This window comes from Hetaerina americana, unplaced genomic scaffold (genome assembly GCF_022747635.1).
Source record: "Hetaerina americana unplaced genomic scaffold, ioHetAmer1.1.p SCAF_41, whole genome shotgun sequence".
NCBI lineage: Eukaryota > Metazoa > Arthropoda > Insecta > Odonata > Calopterygidae > Hetaerina > Hetaerina americana.
In genome coordinates, this window is record NW_027286997.1 from 898,127 (window position 1) to 920,310 (window position 22,184).

General features: G+C 38.3%; 1 protein-coding gene and 1 long non-coding RNA gene across 3 annotated transcripts in view; both read right to left on the minus strand.

The window, feature by feature from the left end:
- Nucleotides 1-22,184, minus strand: part of LOC139692793 (TLC domain-containing protein 2-like) — a 54,893-nt gene that overhangs the window by 21,273 nt on the left and 11,436 nt on the right. For both annotated transcript variants that reach the window (XM_071591084.1, XM_071591083.1), the window contains one exon: nt 13,534-13,616. In XM_071591084.1, the coding sequence (XP_071447185.1) occupies nt 13,534-13,616 (83 nt within the window). The remainder of the gene's footprint in view (nt 1-13,533; nt 13,617-22,184) is intronic.
- Nucleotides 255-4,518, minus strand: LOC139692794 (uncharacterized). The gene is made up of 3 exons (XR_011701789.1): nt 3,766-4,518; nt 3,346-3,566; nt 255-813 (listed from the first exon to the last, which is right to left on the minus strand). It is a non-coding gene; the product is annotated as an uncharacterized lncRNA (long non-coding RNA).

Genomic DNA, 22,184 nt, shown 5'->3' on the forward strand with positions numbered 1-22,184 from the left:
CCCAACTCATGCTCTGTCAAGTGCACAGCTCTAAAACATGGAATTATCGATTATCTGGTCAAATCATTCCATGCACCACAACTCAGCAATTTTTATTAAACTGCATTGTCACTGCTCCTTCAGACATCAGCCTAATCCTTAATTAGTAAATTACTCCTTCCTTACAGCATCCAATCTGGATCTCACTCCTGCCCATTACATTGTAGCCTACCTCGTCCTTTCCCTCCTCCTCTGCTAACCTTCACTTTCATGGCATTTCAACTATGAATCGGCTAGCCTCATTGCTCAAACAAAACGGAGGTCAGCAATTAAATGCACATAATTTTTAACACTACCAAAATGATACTTTTTAGGTCAATAAAATCACTGAAGATGTATTTCTTTAGAACTGTGAATGCAGGCAATTGAAAAATTCACAAACTGGAATAATCCCCTTGAGATTATTTGCACGCACAATCACCAAAAGTTCACCCTTTGGAGTCGACGTTGGAGCTCTGCTTTCCTACTTTCCTCAACTCCAAATGCCTAATTTCCCATCAATTGCCTTAAATTTCCTCCAACAAAGCAAACATCCTCTCCTGGTGCTTGTATTTTCTCAAATTCAGAGTTTATCTTGCTGCTCCTACCCTCTCTGCCTGGGAACCTCAACATCATCCTTCCTCAAATGACTTGTCAGGTTCTCAAGCCTGATACATAGTTCCCGCCTTCTCCTGCTCAGCCTCTTTCAAAAGGACTGCATAGCCCACAGTCAGGATGTGGATGGTCCTACATCGGTTGCGGCTTCTGCCTGTGGACTTGTGAGCCTAAAATCACCTAAAGAGAGATTTACATTGAGAATAACACATTTGCACTCTCCACCAAAGTTTAGTAGTCCAAACATCACAATTTTTAAGTAAGGCATATAGTTCAACCTAATAACTATCCAATTGACTCAAGAAAATATAGCATTCAAAGGATTTGATGCAGCAAAATTAAATTTGACAATTACTTTTGTTTGTTGGGCAAAGTATTCTTTTATATATTGATTTGGAAATCGAGCCACATACAGCAGCAGTAACTTGCCAATATGAAGTGACAACACACAAATAAGGTTGCATACATACAAAAACAATAAATATTAAGTACTAACAACAGAAATAGCTAAGGTATTAATTTTTTTATCTAATTATGGAGAGATGGGAAAGAGCAAGGTCATGAAACTTGTTGGAGGAAAGCAAAAAAGGATCAATGGAATCAGGGAGTGAGTTTAGTAGAGCAAAAGAAAAGAAGGTTTGATGATCTGGGCAAGTGGAGCAATGCGGTGCATGTGTGCGGATGAGCCGTGGAGGCACTCTTGAAGTTGATGGGTCAAACATTGTTTGGAGATTTCCATTCCGATGCGTTTGTGATCCTGTATCAACGCCCATCTAGGAGATAATTTTCTCACGCCCAATTCCACCGTTAAAATGTGATCTGGTCCATTCAGATGAAATCCTTACAGCTTCAGCGATTGCTCGCACTTTCAGTCGGCGATCCTTCCTCCACGACCACTTTACGCACTTTGGCAATATTTTCTGCGGCATTGGCATATTTTGGTCGACGACTACATGGATCATCATCTAAGCCAGGGGTGGCCATACCATGGTGCATGTGCCAAGCAGGGTGCATTGGATGATTATAAGTGGTGCGCTGCATCCTTGTGTCTACTTATTTTTTTTAAATAGTTGTCATAACTGAATCCATCTCCACGTTTCCAATGCCTCAGGGATCTCAGTTCAATTTGCTGAGTCTTCAGTAATGTTCAACTTCTCAGTGAATGACACTTAGAATGGAACTTGTGAGATGCTACTTTAGGTGGGCTTACAAACTTATAAATATTTTCATCGATGTTGCCACTGCGCGTTCCTGCTCAAACGATCGCAAACACCGCACACTAGCAACAACACATCATGCGTTTGAATTCACATACGCATGAGGGTTCCATATGGCCGGTCAGTTCTGAGTGAGCCATCATGGCCTAAGAAAAAAATAAAGCTCATTCTTGGATCAGAGTAACAAAAAGAATATGTAACAAAGAAAAGGAAGAAATCAGAAAAAGACAAAACATATTTGTTAAAGTAAGTAGTGAAGATTTGACAATGACAGAAGCATCATGTGAAATTGCTTTAATATTGGCAAAAAAAAGAAACCTTTTTCTGATGGAGAAGAAATTGTTATGTCTTGTCTCCATATATTTGCATGCCGTTTTGGTAATTGAGTTTTTGAAAGGAAAGCAGACAAAGTATCTATACTATGGCAGACAGTTACAAGAGGTATCAAGGAACTCTCGCAGGATGCATCTAAGAAACTGGAAGACCTTGTCAATTCTTGTACTTTCTTTTCTCCAGCTTTGGATGCATAAATGGACATTTGTGATGCTGCCCAGTTAAACATTTCTAATAGAGGATTGATTATAATTTCAATGTCTGTGAGGAACTTGCCAGTCTGGAGTCATTGCATGGTAAAACAAGAGGATCGGACATATTTGAAATGGTGAGACATATTTGAGATGATGCTACAGTTTAGCGAAACTAGTCAGCACAATAAATTCTTTCATTAAATGAAGAATACAATGTATCTTTCCACTGTCCTTGTATTGTATTGTCACATTGTATTCTTCATTTAATTAACATGAATTTCCACAAAGTTAAGCCGGGAACAATTGAAAATTCCTTCATGTTGAAATGCTACGTCTTCGATTCTTTCTTCATGCGTTACACTTGGCAACTGTTGAATATTAAGGAGCGGAGTCCCTCTAAGTGTTCTGAAAGTAGGTATGAATTTCTTTGGCTATATTACCTTTTATTTATGAAGTATTTCATCACTGCCCTAATGCCAAATTTTTCCAACTTCACATATCACAACATAGGAAAAACAACAGAGAGGCATCCGCACCACAGATCTCTTCCCAGACGACTGACGTGTTACATGTTTACTCAAAGGTTTACCTATTACCGCAGAGGAAACTCATTGCACTAGCACTGACATCTGGTGGTGATTCCAAGTACCTTTCAAACTACCCTCATATTAAGCTTTATTACCATAGTTAGTCAGCTGTAAAATTTTACCGGACAAGATACATCATCAAAGAATATAGTTATAGTATAGCAGCCGCTTGTTTTGACTTATTTTACTTTTCTTAATTTGGAATGAGGTGCACATGAACTCAAGTCATTCAGGTACCTTAAAAATAAACTACTACCGCTATCAACCCGAGTCACTGCCCTGACTGGTGGTGACATATGTGCCTAAGCATCATGAGGAAAAATCCACACACTTTTATTTTGTTAACTTTTTTTGAGGGTGGGTAATCACATTCGTACACACCTGGTGGGATGATAGGATGATCCAAATTTTCCACTTTCATTGATCACAATGAAAATATTACTGCAGCCATCATTTTCCTTGGCATGCAACAGCAGCAACTGTCCAACTCTGGATGAGGATCATGATTTTGCCCAACACTCATGGCCATTTTTATGTGTTTCCCCTGGCTTCATCCTCTTTTAGTTTAATTCTTGCCCCTTTCTCAATTGTTTCTAAGTGCGCTGTACAAATTGCAAATAAAGGTTATATCTCATTATCCAATCATGAAATTGCTAGTGATTTGTTCGAAAAGCCATTATAAATATATTGGTTACACTTGCTACCTATTTACAAAGCAATGTTATTAACATTGACTAATATATGCAGTAAGGCTATACTAGATGCACAGCAAGCAAACTTTTGCCTACAACCAGCACTCACCTTCCTCAAATGCTCGTGGCTGTTCAAAGTGCATTCCATCTTCATCCAGGTCCGCAGTTTTGCCAAATATGTCTCAGCATCAGTTTTTTTATTTTCCAGCGTACTAATGTTCCCTGTAACGAGTTCGACGATGACATTTCCTTCTTCTGTGATCAATATTGTTCCTGCCTTTTCCTCACCGCTCCATTATCTACATATTCGCACTCTACACTGTGATATGTACATTTCAACCATATCAACTCCGCTGTCACAGCAGAGTCAACTGCACTTGACAAACGAGGGCTCCCTTCAACAAAAGAGGGCGGCTCCCCCTGGGTAGTTTTCTTCTGTCAAGGTAGTCTTCCGACTCTCACACCTAGGCCTCCGATCATTAGTGATATTAGGATGAATTTTTGATGAAATATTTTTCTTTTGGGAAAATTATCAAATCAATCTGTCCCCCATGAGTATCGCTAGTAGTAGTTTTAGTAGCTCTAGTAGTAGTAGAAGTGGCAGTAGTAGCTCTTTCTCTGAAACCAGCTGCAACAAATGCAGAGCATGCCCTCCAGGGCGGCACGAGCTACACCACTGAAAGATAAATGGACTCTTGACTGCAATTTGGCATAATTTACGGAACAGCAAATCCTCTGCATGTCATCACCAGCCTTCTGTTCTTATCCCCATCCAGGTAGACATTGGGAACTCAACCAGGAGGTTGACCCTAATGGAATTCACTGAAGGAGTAGCATTGCATGCACTTCATCAGTCTCTCCAGACATTATCGTATTTGAACTGCTGCGTGCCTGGATGTGATAGCGGCCTCACCATATCAAGACTGCACCACTAGTTGCTCCCTTATACTTGCAGGAGAACTAAGCACCTTGTGGTCTCTCAGGCGCACTTTTCCTAATCACCCAACTCACTCTCCGCCTACTGTGGTGATGCCTCCGAAGCCCAACCCTAAGAAGGACTTGGAATACCTGCGGTCGATGCTTGATGGTGTTCTCAAGACCATGTCTACTTTTAAAGAAGAATTAATTCAAGCGAAAGTGGCCATCTACCTGGTCTCGATGCTGTAATATCAGATTATAGCCCAAATAACAAACACATCATTATAACAGGTGACTTCAACGCAAATTTCAAAACAAATGCCCATCAAACCAATTATCTTTAGCGATATCTTCAGCCAATAATCATAAAAATCTCCCCCTTACCTCCAACCAACACTACTGAAACATCATCAACATGGATAGACTTGGTGCTAACGGCAAATAAAGATAAAATTATCTTTATTAGAAAAACAAATTTGTACTTTTCCACAGTTTTATTTGCAACGTACATGTTTCGGTTCATCCAACCATCTCCAGGTACAAGACCTGTACCTAAAGATGGTTCTTGCATCTGAAGATGGCTCGAAGAACTGAAACATGTTGTAAGTTACAAATATGTCTGTGGAAAAGTTCAAATCTGTTTTTCTCATATTGATCAACTTCCACTACATCTCGCCTGAACCTGTTGAACATATGAAATGATCGCCCATGGACAGGACCCACTCCCTGCTGTTTCCTCCCATGATCTCCTCCATACTCCTCGCACACTCGGAGTTCCCAAATTCAAGCAAATGTTTGCTCGGAGATGGAATATAAAGATTATTAACATTGATGACTTAGACAATGAAGCATACCCTCCATTGAATTTATGGATAATGCCGATGTAAAAGTTGATATCATGAATATGTTGCTAATGAATATACTTAAAAAATATTCTCCGGCGAAATACATATTTCCAAACCCAATGCACCACGGCTCAATTTGGCATCCCTGCAATCAATGATGTTGCGTGACAGAGCTATTCATTATTGCTGGGAAAACAATGATGCCAGGGCATTCAATTACCTTAAATACCACAGGAATAAAACAAAACAGTTTATAATAAATACAAAAATTTAATTTTTCCTGTCCATCACAAGACAAAAATCTCACTGACTACACCATGGCATAAACGTAGCCATTGGTATAGGTAAACCCAAAAATTTCATGTCACCAGCACATTTGTCTCTTCCTTCGTTAAATGATACTTTTCCTCAGCCGCCTAAATCAATCTTGATGAAGTAACAGATCAAATTCCACTGCAATACTATACAAAACTAGAATCCATTAGCAATTCTCCTGTAGAAATTAATTTCATGCCCGTTACTCAAATGCAAGTGTTCAGTGCCCGTAAGTTACCTCAATCTAAGTTGCAAGGTTCTCATGGAATTCTACATGACTACATAACTACAAACCTCACTAATCCTGCCTTGCATCACAAATGTTTCCAATGCATCATTATCGCAACATTGTTTCCCAAGTCAACGGAAGCGAGCATAAATCAAACGAATTCCTAAAAAGAGCAATCCTCCAGAGGAGAAAGGATTTTTCCCTATTTTCTTCCTCCCAAACTTATCCAAAGTCCTGGAAAAATTTGCCCAAAATCAAATAACCCATTTTATAAAGAACATTCATATCCTTGACGTTTCAAAATCTGAATTTCGCCACGGACACAGCACTGCTACCGCTCAAGTCAAAATAACTGATGATAGACAACCAAGATCAAAATAACTCCATCACAGGTGCACCACTTTTCTTAGTACAGCAAAGATTGTCCATCCTCGCTGATTAAGGGCAAACATCAATTATAAGCAGATGACATGCAAATTTATTTACACGGTGCATTCAATAACTTGCATAATGGTATCAGGCATAATAATAATGATTTAGAAAATCTTAACACATAGTGCAAACACATTGCCTAAGTATAAATCCAAGAAAGTCACAAGCAATTACGATGAGGTACTCCCATTTTTTAGCATCGAATAAAGAAGAGCAACTGCCAATATTACATACTGTAGATGTCTCCTATACTATACTGTCACGTTGTTGGAAATTTAGGCTTAATGATAGATGAATGTCTCTCTTGGACGTCGCTTCAAATTAAAATATACAAAACCGTCAATTAGCCATTATAACCCCCTTCTTAAACTTAAGCACGTCATTGCCACATCTTTAAAGATTCAATTAGTTTCTACCTAAATTCGACTGCACTTTGACCAAGCTGACGTAGTATACCGAGATGTCTCTCAGGAATATGCAGCTGAACACCAACACTGCCTCACTGCATGCACCAGGTTAATCTTTAACTCACAAATATCTGATCACCTCACTTATGATCACTTACACGAACACATCTCTGGGCAATAACCTGACTCGTGATGACTGCTGCACACTTTAACCCTTTTGCACCAAGCTCTGAAAATTTGGCCTCAATTACTCACACTAAATTTCCAAAGTCTTGATGAAGTACACGAAGCAAACACTAAAAGGAACCAAAGTCTTACAGTACCTCATCATCGAGCGGCCATTTATAACAAGTCGTTTACAGTTACCGCTAGCCGAGAGTGGAATAAGCTAGCCATAACCACCAGAAATGCACCTTCATTGCTATCACCTAAAAGGGAGCTGCATAAAACACTCCCTAAGGCACAAGACATTGACTTGTAATTTAATAAGCAGAAGTTTTCATCCCTTGTGAATAGCACTATAGTACGGTACATATTGTTTGGTGGTAACCATTCCATTATGTGACATGATTGGTAGTCAGGGTGCATTTATTAATTTTATGCGCGCATAAATTATACTTATCAATTTGACATTTGTAAATAATTATATAAGATTATATGTTGCATATTATTTGCTCAATTTTGTTACTTTATTATATTTATAATAATTTGATTATTATATATACTAAGTCATTCTTCCCTTTTGTTTTTATGGATATTTGTTAATATTTTAACTTACCATTACGACTAGAGTAGTAATTTCTTCCAAATTTTATTTTTGCATTTACATATTTTATTATTCTGATTTATTAACAATATTGTTATTTTTCTAAATTCTATTTATTTCCTTAAAATTATATCTTTTTCACATGCCTAGTCATTAATTCATTTTATTACATATAATGTATAATATTTGTTAGTGTTTTCATTACATGCAGTACACTTTGACTGCTATTAAGTATCCATAATTTAGTCACATTTTCTTCCTGTCCGGGTGTTTTCCCGCAGTGGGTTTTTTCATTACGGATATCAATTCACAATCTTAACCCTTTTCCCACAAATATATACATCTTTTCATGTACACTAACCATTTTTTTCCCAAGGTAACTTTTAATTTTTTTATTACATTTTCTCTCATAATCACAGTAAAGCGTCTGCTCTCTTTGTGGTAATTATTGTCAATGTATTTATGCATCTAAACGACAAGGGGTTAGTTAGAAAAAGGGACTATCTACCCTCAATTTTGCCCCAATTAAGACAATTCATCATTATTATTATTACTTTTATTACATGGGAAGTAACAGGTCGGGGATTGTCGTACGTAAAATGTGCCATACACTGATATTCCCGGTGCACCCACCACATGCTCTCAAGTGCTCAAGACCTCCTACTCACTCAGCATCAGGTGCTCAAAACTAAATATGGCGCAGCGGATCCACCCTGTGAGAGAGGCTCACACCCTTGCCCTCACCCAGAGAAGCACCACATGGAAGCTGCCCACAGTTGCCCTCCTCTACATTCCCAAACTCACATTGCTTTGGAATAAAAGGAAAAAAGTGTTCATTTCTCAAGCAAATCACCCAAAAACATGCTTTCTCACAAAATAGGGGCAGAGTTTCCACTGAACGAAGGAAATTTTAGCAAGGAATGGTCGACACCTCTCTCAGGCAGCCTCACCAATGCATCAGACAGCCCAACGCACTCATTTGAGATGAGAACAGCGGACCACGGAGGCGTCAGATCCAATGAAAATCCAAAATGGCATCCAAGACTCATGAGGCATTGATAAATTGGTATGGAATATTCCCTTTATTCATGTTCTCACTCCTATAGATAATAAAAAAAACTACGTATTGAAATGCACCATCTTCATACATCATTGCAGTTGGTTAAAAAGCATATTGCACAGCTCGTACTGCATGGAGTCCTCTGGTGGTAAAACTAAGGAATTCTGTGATACAATGGGAGTAAGATCCTTTGCTGTGTATCTCACAGGAGCAACCCCTGCCACAAACCCTGGCAGTGGTTTGCAGGTGAGTAATATTTAGAGGGACACAGTTTAAGGTCCGGGCTAACCCACCCTGAACCTTAAGGTCTATCAACCAAATGTGAAAATAGTCGCCAGGCCACCTCAACTTGAGGTTGCTGCTCAGGCAACCCCACTCCTCTCATCCACAAAAGCACTATATTGAAACACCTCCTGTTTAAGAGGACACTTTGAGAGAAATAGTGAGTCTACTTTGATGGCAGCGGTGGAATTTTTGATAAAAAGATGGGGTCTGCTCCTGCTAACCCAACACTGCAGACGCGAGCAAAACTTTGAGCACCCTTCCCTTTCCAAAGATAACCCAACATGAAATATCAAACTTAAGGCATGCACGTGACAGTTATATACACTCATTTACAAGCCCATTACTTGGTGTTTTTGTTCTGTTGTTAGCTAAATGTGTAATGCATACGTTGAACAACTTTCATTGATTTAATTCCAGCATTGAGTCATTGGCAGTCTTAGCAAGTTGGAGCATCACTGATGTATCCTGAAAAATGTTCAGTTCCACCACAGCAACAGTCGAGATGTCACATGAAGTTGCATTGAAATTTTCTCATTGCCCAAACAATCGTCAGCCAACATTCGGTTACCTTCCAATTATTCATGTGATGTGGATTTTCCGCTTTGCAGATTATACGTGCCACTCTCTTCCAAGCACTTTGAAATTTCGATAAAATGACAATGATCCAAAGATGATTTACTGCTTGGAAGATTCAAGGTACTATTTAAAAAATAACAAATTTGAAATGCATGGGCATCCTCAAAAGTTTTTATGTTGACAAAATGAAAGATAGTCAACCACATTTAATGTTTTGATGTATACATTGTTGTATTATTCGTACATACTTCCTCTTATCGTTTCCCTCGCATTCATTTGCTACCCTCGCATTCATTTGCTGGTGTTAACTCAATACTAGATCTAGAAAGGCAGATAAAAAGTTTTACATCCCACAACAATGAGCATAGCTTAATAATCGGTGGCGATTTTAATGTTCCCACAGTAGATTGGGATTCGTACAGTTTTATAAATGGAGGTAAAGACAAGGATTTATGCGAGTCCCTCTTATTTTGACGTTCACCTCAAATTCCCTACATCAATTAGTCACTTCACCAACAAGGGGAAAGAACATTCTTGATCTATTAGCTACTAATATACCCGAAAGAGTCTTAAATGTAGGAGTTATTGATGGAATCAGTGATCACAGGGCTGTAAACGCTAAATTTTCCCTAAGCGTAGAAAAAGTTAACAAACCTAAGAGAAAAATTTATTTATTCAATAAAGCTGACCATGATGGCCTAAAACGTGAGTTAAACTGTTCCTTTCTTAGATTTGACGAATTAAGGAAAACTAGGAGTGTCGAGGATACCTGGAATAATTCTCTTCAGGATAACACGTTCAGCAATACAGAGATTCATACCTAGTAAATATATAAGAGAGAATAAGGAACCCCGTTGGTACAACTCTGAAGTTCGGAAATCACTAAGACGGCAAAGGGCGTGCCATGCCAGAATGAAAAACGCGGTTAAAGATTCCTCCCCTGATAAAATCAACGAAACCGTACAGAATTACAAAGCATCTAGGTCCACTGCCAAGAAGGCCTTCCGGAAGGCGCTAGCGGAATTCAAATGGAAAAAATTAGGTGAACATTTAAACGATAACCCAAAGATGTTTTAACGATAACCCAAAGAGGGAAAAAAGTCCCCCGTAAACTCATTGAACAACGAAAAAGGGGATAAAGTTACAAGTAGTTTAGACAAAGCCAACATATTAAACTCATTCTTCCACAGTGTTTTCAACAAATGCTCCCCGAATATACCAGAGAACCTCCTGAAAGCATTTCTACAACCAATGCATGCAATCGACTTTTCCACCCGCGGAATAGAGTTACTCCTTAAAAATATCGACCCCAACAAATCTCCGGGACCTGATGAGATACCGGCTCGCGTGTATAAAGAACTATCGTCTGAAATTGCTCCTTATCTTAATATAATATTTAAGAAATCATTAGCAGAAGAAAGCGTGCCAAGCGGCTGGAAGATAACTTCTGTGACACCCATATTAAAAAATGGAGAGCGGGAGGACCCCAGTAATTATAGGCCAATATCGCTCACCTCCATCTCCTGTAAGATTCTTGAGCACATCATTGTTAGTTCCATAATGAGGTACCTCGATAGCCAAGATTTATTCATAAATAACCAACACGGGTTCTGTAAAGGTAGATCCTGCGAAACTCAACTCGCATTCTTTGTTCATGATATAATGCATTCCCGCAAAAGTAATATTCCAGTTGATGCGATATTCCTAGATTTTAAAAAAGCTTTTGATAAAGTCCCTCATTGCAAGTTACTCGCGAAGTTGGAAAGTTATGGAATACACGGGAGTGTTATATGCTGGATAAGACAATTTTAAAAAAATCGTGTTCAAACAGTCGTCCTGGACGGTGTATCATCCGATACTGTCAAGTTCACATCCGGTGTACCACAGAGGAGTGTCATAGGCTCCCTCTAATTCCTTGTTTACATAAATGACCTCATCACCATAGTTAGAAGTAGGCTCCGTCTTTTTGCTGACGATGTGGTGATTTATGGGGAAATTTGAAGTTGCGAAGACAGTCGCGTTAGCTAACGACATAGATGCAATTCAGACTTGGTGTTTATACATGGCAATTGAAATTAAATTGGAAGAAATGCATAGTAATACATTTTTGGGAAAAGAGTAACACCCCACCATTTAGTTACAAAGTGAAGCAAACAGAAATTGCGAGGGTAGATTCCTTTAAATACTTGGGTGTAACAATTACTCACGATCTGTCCTGGGGAAAGCACATACGGGAAATATGCGGTCGCGCTAATAAAAAATTGGGATTTGTAAAAAGAGTGCTGGGTAAATGTGACGAAAAAGTGAAGGAACGATGTTTTATTGCCCTAGTCAGGCCCCACCTAGAGTATGCTGCCAGTATATGGGATCCGCAAGAAATAAATTTAATTTCGGAATTGGAACGAGTTCAGCGGAGGGGGGCTAGATTTGTCAAAAATTGTTATGACCAATGTAGTAGCGTAACTACTTTGCTAGAAAATTTAGGCTGGGATTTCCTTACGCAGCGGCGTTTACAATATAGATTAAACTTATTAAAAACATTTAAAGATGGGTCCTTTTCCGATGACATCAAGAACATAATACGAACCCCAACGTATTACGGGCGGAGGGATCACGAATGTAAGATTAGAGAGATTGACTGCAGGACAGACAGATTTAAATGGTCATTTTTTCCGAGAACAATAAGAGACCAGAATTCTTTTAATCGAAATCGCCCAGGATCCGGCTCGACATAATAAGTATTAACCTACAAGGTAGCAACTGCGCAGGGTTATACGCTTATATTTATATTTTTTTTATATATATATATTTTTTGCAGGTTCCCCTTACCTTTCCCCATCCATTTGAAAAACCCTAATCCCCTCATCCCTTACCCTTTCCTCCTGGTGCTGCACCCCCTGCCACACACCTTTTTGGTGGCTTGCAGGGTATTGATGTAGATGTAGATGTAGATGTACCCTTGAGAATTCCATATTCCCCTTGAAGGCGAGACTAAGGCAAAGGCAATACTAATAGTTTTACTCCAGGCAACAAATAAATCATAAGCCATTTACATTGCATTATTTCAATTAGACTCATGATGAAAAATATGAATCCAGATTAGCAACCCTCTCTCAATATTAGTCCTTGGCCAGATTTTTGTTCACTTCCTGGCTAAGTGATTTGTTTAGCTTTCTGAGGTATGCCTGTCTCTCTGTTCGCTTGATCAAATAGCTCTGGAAAACTATCAATCCACCCTAATAAAAATGGCTGAAAAATGCAACATATTGTGCTTCCCATCGACAAAATAAAACCGCTAATTAATCACAAGTTATTGAAAATGGAGTGTCTTCGTTTACATCACGGCTGCATTTTCCACATATTTGGTCATCCGTGCTTCACAGTGCATCCATTAGGGAATGCAAAATTGCGCGTTTATTGCTAAAGGAGGTTTATGGAGAGGTCTTTTCTTCCTAAGGACACAAATAGGTGAGACAATTTGCCTAAATGCTTAAAGAGGTAAGACGATCAATTTCAAAGGAAGGTTTACCCAGAGCTTCAGTCACTGCTCTTTTTGTGGAAGGAAACATTTATTTACACCACTGCCACCATTGAGAGAGAAGGTCACTGATAACTTCCATTAGAAATACTAAACATTCGATTGCATGCCACGCACATGTAGGTTACAGAAAAATTGCACACGAGAAGTTTTTGTGCGTGGTGGGTTCCACTAAAGTATTAGTGAAAGTCAATGTAAGGAGTGCCCCTCGTCCTCCCTAAAACCTAACGTTTTGGGAATGCTTATTATTCCCCAACGTGAAGTAGCACCTCTATGGAAAGCATTTATCATCGTCAGAAGCAGGTGAAGGTGCACTGAATTTGTATGAAATCACAAAGGATGTCACGCAAGCAATACTGGAGTTAACTCAATTAACCTAATACCACATATTATTACACATTTAGCAAACAAAACAAAAAAGTTAGCAAAATAAATTATACTTAAAAAAACACAATCAGTCTTCAACTCAGGTGCAAGTGAATAATAACTCTCTCTCAAATCCTTACAATTAAATGATGAAGCATCAACTCATAGCTGCTCCTCTTCCTATGGTTGAGCGCCATGTCGATGAAGTCATAGACAAAATAACCTAAAATTTAGAACAAATATATTCATTAATTATAAAATTATCTTGGATTGGAGTTGGTGAGGGTAGATAAAAATGACAGTTAATAAAACTATAAGGGGGATGACACATTAACTTTTTCTTTCATGACATGGTCATGGCAGTTAATCACCTCTGCTTAAATACATAATAATCTCAGGAAAGGAGGTTATTCGGACACATTGGCAAACAACAATCACAAGGAGCTATACAGCAATTTCCACTCCACAGTTAAGTACCACTATTTTTAAATCATTGCATCAGTTACAAGCGAAACCAGAAATTAAAAATGATGAAAATCCTACTGAAAAAATACGTAATATAATATTATCAAGTGGAAATACACAGAGATTTTCTTTGTCATTTTAATACCATATCCCATCTTACACCATAATATTTAAAAATACAATTTCCAATATTCATTTTACGCCCTTTAGGTAATTTTTCCATTGACTATCTCCAATATCACTATGAGCAAAAATTCAGCCAGGACTACATTAAATTCCTTCTTATTTATAGATAACTATGCAGAAAAATTATTTATAAAAAATTGAATATAATTACTAGGTAAAATGAGGATAAATTGTGAAGAAAAAATTTGCCGACATACTTGCCTTAATATGATTTTCAGAATAACCAAAAGGTTGATGATGATTTATCAGAGGAGAGTAATTTTGAGAAATTAAAATACCACTTTTTAAAGATTAACAGTAGTTAATTCATATCACATCAAGTTTTCAATCACATTATGTCAGCTTGAAGGGATACACAATCATTTATTGTTTTCAATATATTAAATAGATTCAAGGCATCAGCAAACATGAGGAAAGCGAGTGGATGTGAATGATCATTACTGACATAATTAAATAAAAAGGGCCTGAGATGTGACCCAAGGAAACTCCAGACATTGGATGAAAATGAATAGAAACTAAGGCGTTCATCTTAAAAACAGGTTTCCTAATCCACAAATATATTAAATCTAGTTGAGCAAGGAACCTATAATTCAATACATATTACACTGATTTAACAAAATAATGCGAGCGTGAACTGAGTCAAGGTTTTCATAAAATAAATAACATCTACACTCACTCAGTTAACCAAAGCCTATGAAATATAATAACTATTATTATTGATATTCTACCAGTTAAGGTACAATTTAGTTGAACAGAGCCTATAAAAAGGTAATCTGCCGTGTTTTGAAGGTCCACGGAGGCTCCTTCTCTGCCACGTATTCCTGTCGTGTTCTTCATTTCCCCCATCACCCCCACCCTCATCGCCTGTCGTGTTGACCCTCCTCTTGCCTGCCTGACCCCACCGGCACCACCTTCAAGAGGCAGTCACTCCAAGCCAGTTTCTTCTCCTCTTTTCCTACCAATCCTCTCTCTCTTCTCCTCCCCATTCCTCGCCCAATCCCTCCAATCTTCTGCATTCTTCTCCACACCCACATCTCAAGCACCGACTCCAGCCTTTCCCCATCCCTTCCCAACGCAGTCCACGTTTCACATCCATATAACATAGCACTCCATATGCTATGCTTGACTAGTCTTTTTCTCGGTCCAATATCCACTCTCCTACTCCCTCCTCACTCCTCCAGCAGAAGTACAACCATACATTTCCTTGCCTCTCCCAAAAAAACACACCCTGACACTACAACAAACTATGCCCCTCTTGAATTCCACAAATATCCTCCCTTCTTAAGGTCTACCATGCCTTTTCTTTGCTGACCCCTACCTTCCAAGAAACTGTGGGAGATGCCGTAACAGTAACTTGTAATCGAGTGATCCTAATATGGAGTGATGCTAATATGCATTTCAATGCAACAATTTCAGAGTGTAAAAATCATTTGCCTAGACCAAGGCAAATGATTTTTACACTCTGAGATAGTTGCATTGACCCCTACCTTGTTTGCCTAGCCTTCTCCCCTCCATCAGTATTCAACATCCAATCAATCTTTCCTGCCTTCTTTGAATTATTCCCAGGAATCTCCTCTCCTACTTCACCAAGGATAGCACTTTCCCATTTGTTCTCCTTTCTATCCATTTCCACTTTCATTCACAATTACCATTCTTCCGCATATCCACGCCTATTGCCTTCTTCAATGACCAATTTTCAGCATCGCACCAAACACCACTCTACATCGAAGTTCTAAAGAGCCATTTCTTAGCATCCTAACTCTATGTCTCAATCATCAATTCCTCCTACTCATCAAAGCTCTCAATTTATTTTTTGCAGTTGGCCTGTCCTCAACATTGTTCCAAAATTCCATCACCTTATTCTAAATGGTTCGATCCTCTTCTGTGCTGCTCCTGACGAATTCACTTTGCAAGGAGAATTGCCATGACTCATAGTTTACACCATATCCATCATTTAATTAGTCCTTAGAAAAAAATTAGGAAAACAAATTATTTTCAGAAGAATTTTTTTATTTTCTAACACATCTTCTTTTAGCTTCTCACACTTTTCCCGGTGTTCCTCCAACATTTTTATGCCACCCAAAAATTAGGATATCTGAAGGTACTCAAAATATGTAGTCAGCTGAGTTGGAGATGACCTCCTCGTTTGACACGAATCTTTATCCACAGAGCCACTTTTTCAAATTTGGAAATAAAAGAAGGCCCCGGGGGCCAAATCTGGTGAATATGGTGGATATTATAAGGACTATATCTTCACTAAACCATTGCAATAACAACGCATAACACTCTCCAATGATCGTTTGTCCTATACGCAAATAATTAATGCAGAATTTCACGTGCATGCCATCCTCGCATCCTTTGCAGCTGGATAGCCTTTAGAAACCCACTGTTTTGACCGTTCCTTTGCCTCCGGAGTATAACAGTGTATCTAAGTTTCATGCAGAGTAATGTATCGATGCAGAAACTAGACAGGATTCTGATGGGAAAGCAACAAACAAGTCTACAATTCAACCATACGATTGCATTCATTTCCTCAGAGAGGAAACACAGCACCCAAGAGAGTTTCATTAAGTTTACATTTCAAGCTGTCAATACAATAGGACCACATTGAGTAGCTTCAGGCGTGATGAGGTCGAAGTCGAACATAATGAATAACTGATTGAAGCACTTTTCCACTTGATAAATTTTTTTTTTAATTTTACGACCGTGTTTCGATGTATTACCTGCGGACCTGATGATGATGTAATACATCGAAACCTGGTCGTAAAATTTAAAAAAAAATTTATCAAGTGGAAAAGTGCTTCAATCAGTTATTAACAATAGTACCATTTTAGGGACAATTAAATCTGAAAACCCACGAAATTTACACTGCCAGCAAAAATTGAAGCCATTTCATAAAGTTTAATTATTGCTTCCCGGCCCCAGTGGTGGCAGGGTAACGTCCTTGTCTGCCTACCCAGAGGTCATGGGTTCAATATCCGCCTAGGTGGTTTTTCCTCTAACTAGAGCTTGGGTGTATATACTTGTCAAATTGCTATATCAATGTTCAAAGTTTGATGTGAAGGTCGAAGTGCTGTTTTCAGACTAATGCAAAATAAATAAGTTTGAATTGACGGTGATGGATTTCTGCTAAAATTAATGCATGCTGTTTTCTGTACATTGTACATTTATTGACAATAAGTTGTTTCGAAACCAATTTTGAAGCCATATGACTGTGGAGTCTAATTTTTGTTGCAGCTTAGGATTGGTTATGGCATTCATTAGGATGGTAGAATCATAAGCCAGAAGAATGGATTTCTCACTGGGCCAACCCCCCCCCCCCCCCACCCCCCTCGGGTAAATGTGAAACTCCTAATATTTTGAATGTGAGCCTGATCACTGGCAAGGGATTGAAGTTCCCCATAAATCACTACACCAACCTCAATTTTCCCCTTCTTTTTACTTTTATAATGGCATAAAAAACCCTTTAGGGCTTTGGGAAATATTACTTAATCTAGTCAGTCTTGTCATATCAAGAAGTTGAAGAAATGAAGATTGCCATAAGTGCATTTCCATTGATAAAAAATGGGCAAGAATCAAGTGAAGGGGGAGCAATTCTTTAAAAATACTAACTTATTTTTGAATTTTTATTGGCAAATTTGAAATATTAAATCCCCTTTCAACATCACCAAATGAAACAAATAGCAGACATCATGCATCTATAATACACCAATGGGGTGTGAGTTGGCAACTGGGTGTCACGCGAGGCAGAGTGGGAGGGGCGGAAGGGGAGCCATCCATGGCTGCTGCTGGGCCATCATGCTGATGCAACAATGCAAGAGGAGCTCCATGGAGCTCGTGAGAGATGCCAGCACAGTCGGTCACCTCCCATCCCACCTCCAATTAATACATATTAAGATACTAGTGCCTATGCTTGGCTTCGCCAAGCTAATTTCTCGGTACAACAGTAACTGGATTTACAGGTAATTCATATTATAGGATTTTTCATCTCTGTGGGCAGTTTTTTCATCACAGTATGATCTGTGGGCAAGTGATTTTGCAAATGCTTTGAACTAATGCGATGATTCTGCCGGCACAATGAATCATCGCATCAAATTTTTGAAGTAATTGACAAACATCTGGAATTTTTTGTGCTCGGGGCATTTAATTGCCAAGGACAGTTTGTTGTAGAGGTTGAACCCTGGATGTGTGATGCTGCTGTAGCTTTCTGACATTCTACGGCAGTTTAAATAAATGAGCTCATTTGATATTATTATTAGGTAATCTACTGGTTAAAGTAGGTTTTTGGATGGACATAATTACTAATTAAATAATTTGTGGCCCCTTGCAAAACAAAACATCCTACTTTACATCAGGTCCCTCTTCATCTCGGAGTACTTTCTTCCTCCCTTCATCCCGTCCAAAATCCCTATCCTGTTCCTTTCCTCATTTGCCTAACATTCTCCCCTCAATTACAGTCTTCAACATCCCGCTGCCGGTCAATACCCCCTTCATCCACTTTTCCTGCCTCCAAAGGATTTCTCCCAACAAACCCCTCTCTTCACCCACCATATCAAGTACTTCCTCCTTTGTTTTCTTCTCTGTCCATTTCACCTTCTCCATTCTTCTCCACACCCACATTTCAAAAGCCTCCAGTCTACGTCTATCCTCCTGCTTCAATGACCACCAAAGTTCATCGGTTCTGCTTTTATCTCTACTAGTAGTATTCTATCCGTTACCTGCTCTATGTTGACTATGCTTCTTCCTACCCCTTCATTTAATACTATGGCAACCCCTCGTTGGCTCTCGTCCCCGCCGCTGTATATTATTCTATACTTATCAATCCAGTATTCCCCGCTATCTTTCCATCTCACCTCGCATAGACCTAAAATATCTATATTTCCCTTTTCCATCTCTCGCTTAACATTCTCCAATTTCCCTGTCCTCATCATTGTTCTAACATTCCACGTTCCTATTCTAACTAATTTGGTCTTCTTCTCTTGCATCTTCTGTCCTGCTGCTGCTGGTTTTCCCTTGTAAGGGTTTCGTGGGATGACGACCACGGAAGCCTTGCCTCCCCCGCTGCCGGGCACAACACACAGCCGACTGGGCCGAGCTCCGTAGTTCCAGTCATTTGATATAGTTCCAAAATTATGAGTCTAAATTTTTTAAGAAGAAATTGTGATTTTTGTGTTTGAAAATAAATGTTTCCATTTTATAAATGTATGGTACTGGCAGAATGTTGAGTTCAGTATACATACATTGATTTAATGGGCGCTCTTAATGGAACTATATTTATTATTTAATAATTCTTTTCTACATCAGAAAAATTTCTTCATTCAATACGAGGATCCCTGACTTGGCATTCCAAAGAGTACTCCGCCAAGAGTGGATACACCACCCATAATAGGCAGAGAGAAGAACATCCAGGGAAGTAGCTAAAGCACACTTGCACAGCAGAGTGGGATTAATTTTCTAGTTTGTTTTGTTATCGGTTCTCCCCATGATACATTGGAATCATTCCAAACTCAATTAAAATTTAAAGTGATTTTCTTCCTGAATAGGAAGTTGATCTTATGAAATACTTATTACTACTGCCCTTTTTTTTAGGGGGATCAAAATCTAAGAAGATTGTCATTTCGGTAGTGATGATTTAATTAATTTCATTTTGACCATCATAGTAAATTATCTCGGGTTTGATTAACTCTGTGCCGTCATAGTTCATCACAGTTGCTACCTTTCACTACTGTGTCTGTGTCATCTGCAAATATGAAATAACCAGTTTGCTCGAGGTATTCAGGTAGATCATTTATAAAGGCTAAAAAAAATAGGTCCAAGAATTGAACCTTAGGATACAACATAATTTAGAGGAAGGGGATCTGAGATAACCACATTTATTTCTGCCATTTGTTCTCTGTCTTCAGGTAGGAGAGAAATCATTTGTTAGCCTGCCCTCTTACTCTTTCTGTGTCTACTTTTTTTATGGAGTATGAAGTGGTTTGCTACACCAAAGGCTTTTTGAGTTCAATAAACAAGACAAGGGTAAATTCTTTATTATCCTATGCCTCTAAATACTTTCCAAAAAGATAAAGCATCAATGGTGGATTTGTTTCTCTTAAAACCATATTGATGTTCATAAAATAGCACTGCCATTTCAAAGCAAGAGGTATCTACAAATTATAAATTATGTACTAAGTCTGTTTTATTAATTGCCTTTTCTGGGACCTTTGAAAAAGTAGGTAGGATGGATATAGGCCTCTAGTACTTATTATTTCTCCCCCCATTTTTGAATAGGGATTTAAACCACAGCTCTTTTGAACAAGTCTGGAAATTTTCCTCCAGCTAAAGTTCGGTCGCAAATATCCGAAGGTCAGATTAAAATTGATTTGGCGCAGCATTTTCACACACAACCTGGTATGCCATCAAAGCCAAATGAAAAGTTAATTCTTCAAGCTCAGAATAATAATACTGAGGACTCCTTTTCCATCAGCTGGCCTTGATAAAAATGACTGAGGGTTAATTGAATTTACTATGACTATTATTTTCTGTCTGACAAATGGCAGTGAAAAAACTCACCGAATACGCTAGCAATTTCATTTAGGCTAGGAATTTTGACTACATCCTGAAGAATTTTCAAACATTGCTTAAGTGTAGAAAGTATTATTTTTTCATTCATTTTCATCCACATTCCTCCTATCTTTACTTTTACTTTCCGACGTGGGTATCACTGAACTGTTATGCATTATTTTGGGTTTTGCAGTGACATACCTCAGGTTTGTGCAAAATTGCTTCTGGTATTTTAATTGTAAGCTCAGATTATTTGAATCGATACATAATATTTATAGCTCTTCTTTATGTTTACAAGAAGTATACATGTATTCCAGCAGGCATCCAAGGACACTAAACTGTACGTGATTATCAAATGGTAAAGCTGCATATCAATGAAATGTAAAATATTTGAAAATTTTAGAGTTTTCATATTTACAACTGGATCAATTTCTCCCAATTTACTGATGACAAAAGCAAGGTGAAGTACAAAAGTGAGAGGAGTATTAAATCTTTTCCAGGTATCTTTTTACATGATTGTTGAGACTTTTGTTAAAATGTTTAGGTTTGCATGAATAATGTGAAGGTGGGCAATGCCAGCGCTAATGTCTGACTGGCTGGCTTATTCGAAACTTTCATCAAGATATGTTCGGTCTGGACAAGCATTCACTCACGTACCAGCCTTAATTGCAGCAACCATATCAAAAGGGGTAGTAATGGTAACAAGCTCGGCATTAGTAATGATTTTTTCAGGAATTAACATTGAATTCTCCACAAATCATGGGGGGGGGGGGATTGTTTTCATTTTTCAAAATCGCGATAAGGTTTTTAAACATTTCAATAAAATGATGCATTCATACTTCTGATGATCGAGACAAAACCACGACAATAAGATTTACAGGTGGCAAACTTAATTCAATGACAATGTTCAAAGAATATCTCATCATTTAAACAGTTAATGTGCTATTATTCTCAGTAACTGATACCTTATTTTGTTTGTATACAGAAGTACCACTATTTTTTAAATTGGATTGCTTGGATGTTTCATATCTTGTAAGTAAGGCAATGTCAGTCTAATGCACAGTGGCCCACTGTTCAATTGAAAATTACACATCTGTATTAAAATAATCAGAATTCAAGAGCACCTTGATCTCAAAAATTTTGTTTTTGATACTTGTCATTAGCAATTAAAGGCGAATCATCAACAATAACAAATCTCTGAGAGTTAAAATACATTTCGTTTAGACATGAGTTCATGCTTGTTGCTCACCTTTGGTCGGTCATATGTGTTGGTTTCCCTTATTTTGACGTGACTTCACAAATTTTTCTCAAACATAACAGATCTTTTCCCATTCAAATGAACACCCTCTTCCCCAACACATACTTGTCATATCAAATACTCAGGTCATATAATATGTATAACCTTTACAACTTCACAAGCCCATCTAACATTTTCATTGAATTGTTTAAAAAATAGTGAGTTTACATCTCACCCATGACATCTTCTGCTCGGCTTGACTTCCCCACGTTATTAGTCCCAACTTTAGAACTATTGTATCTGGGACGATATTCTCGCCTTGAACTCTTCTATTTCCTCACTCATGTGCTCAACACT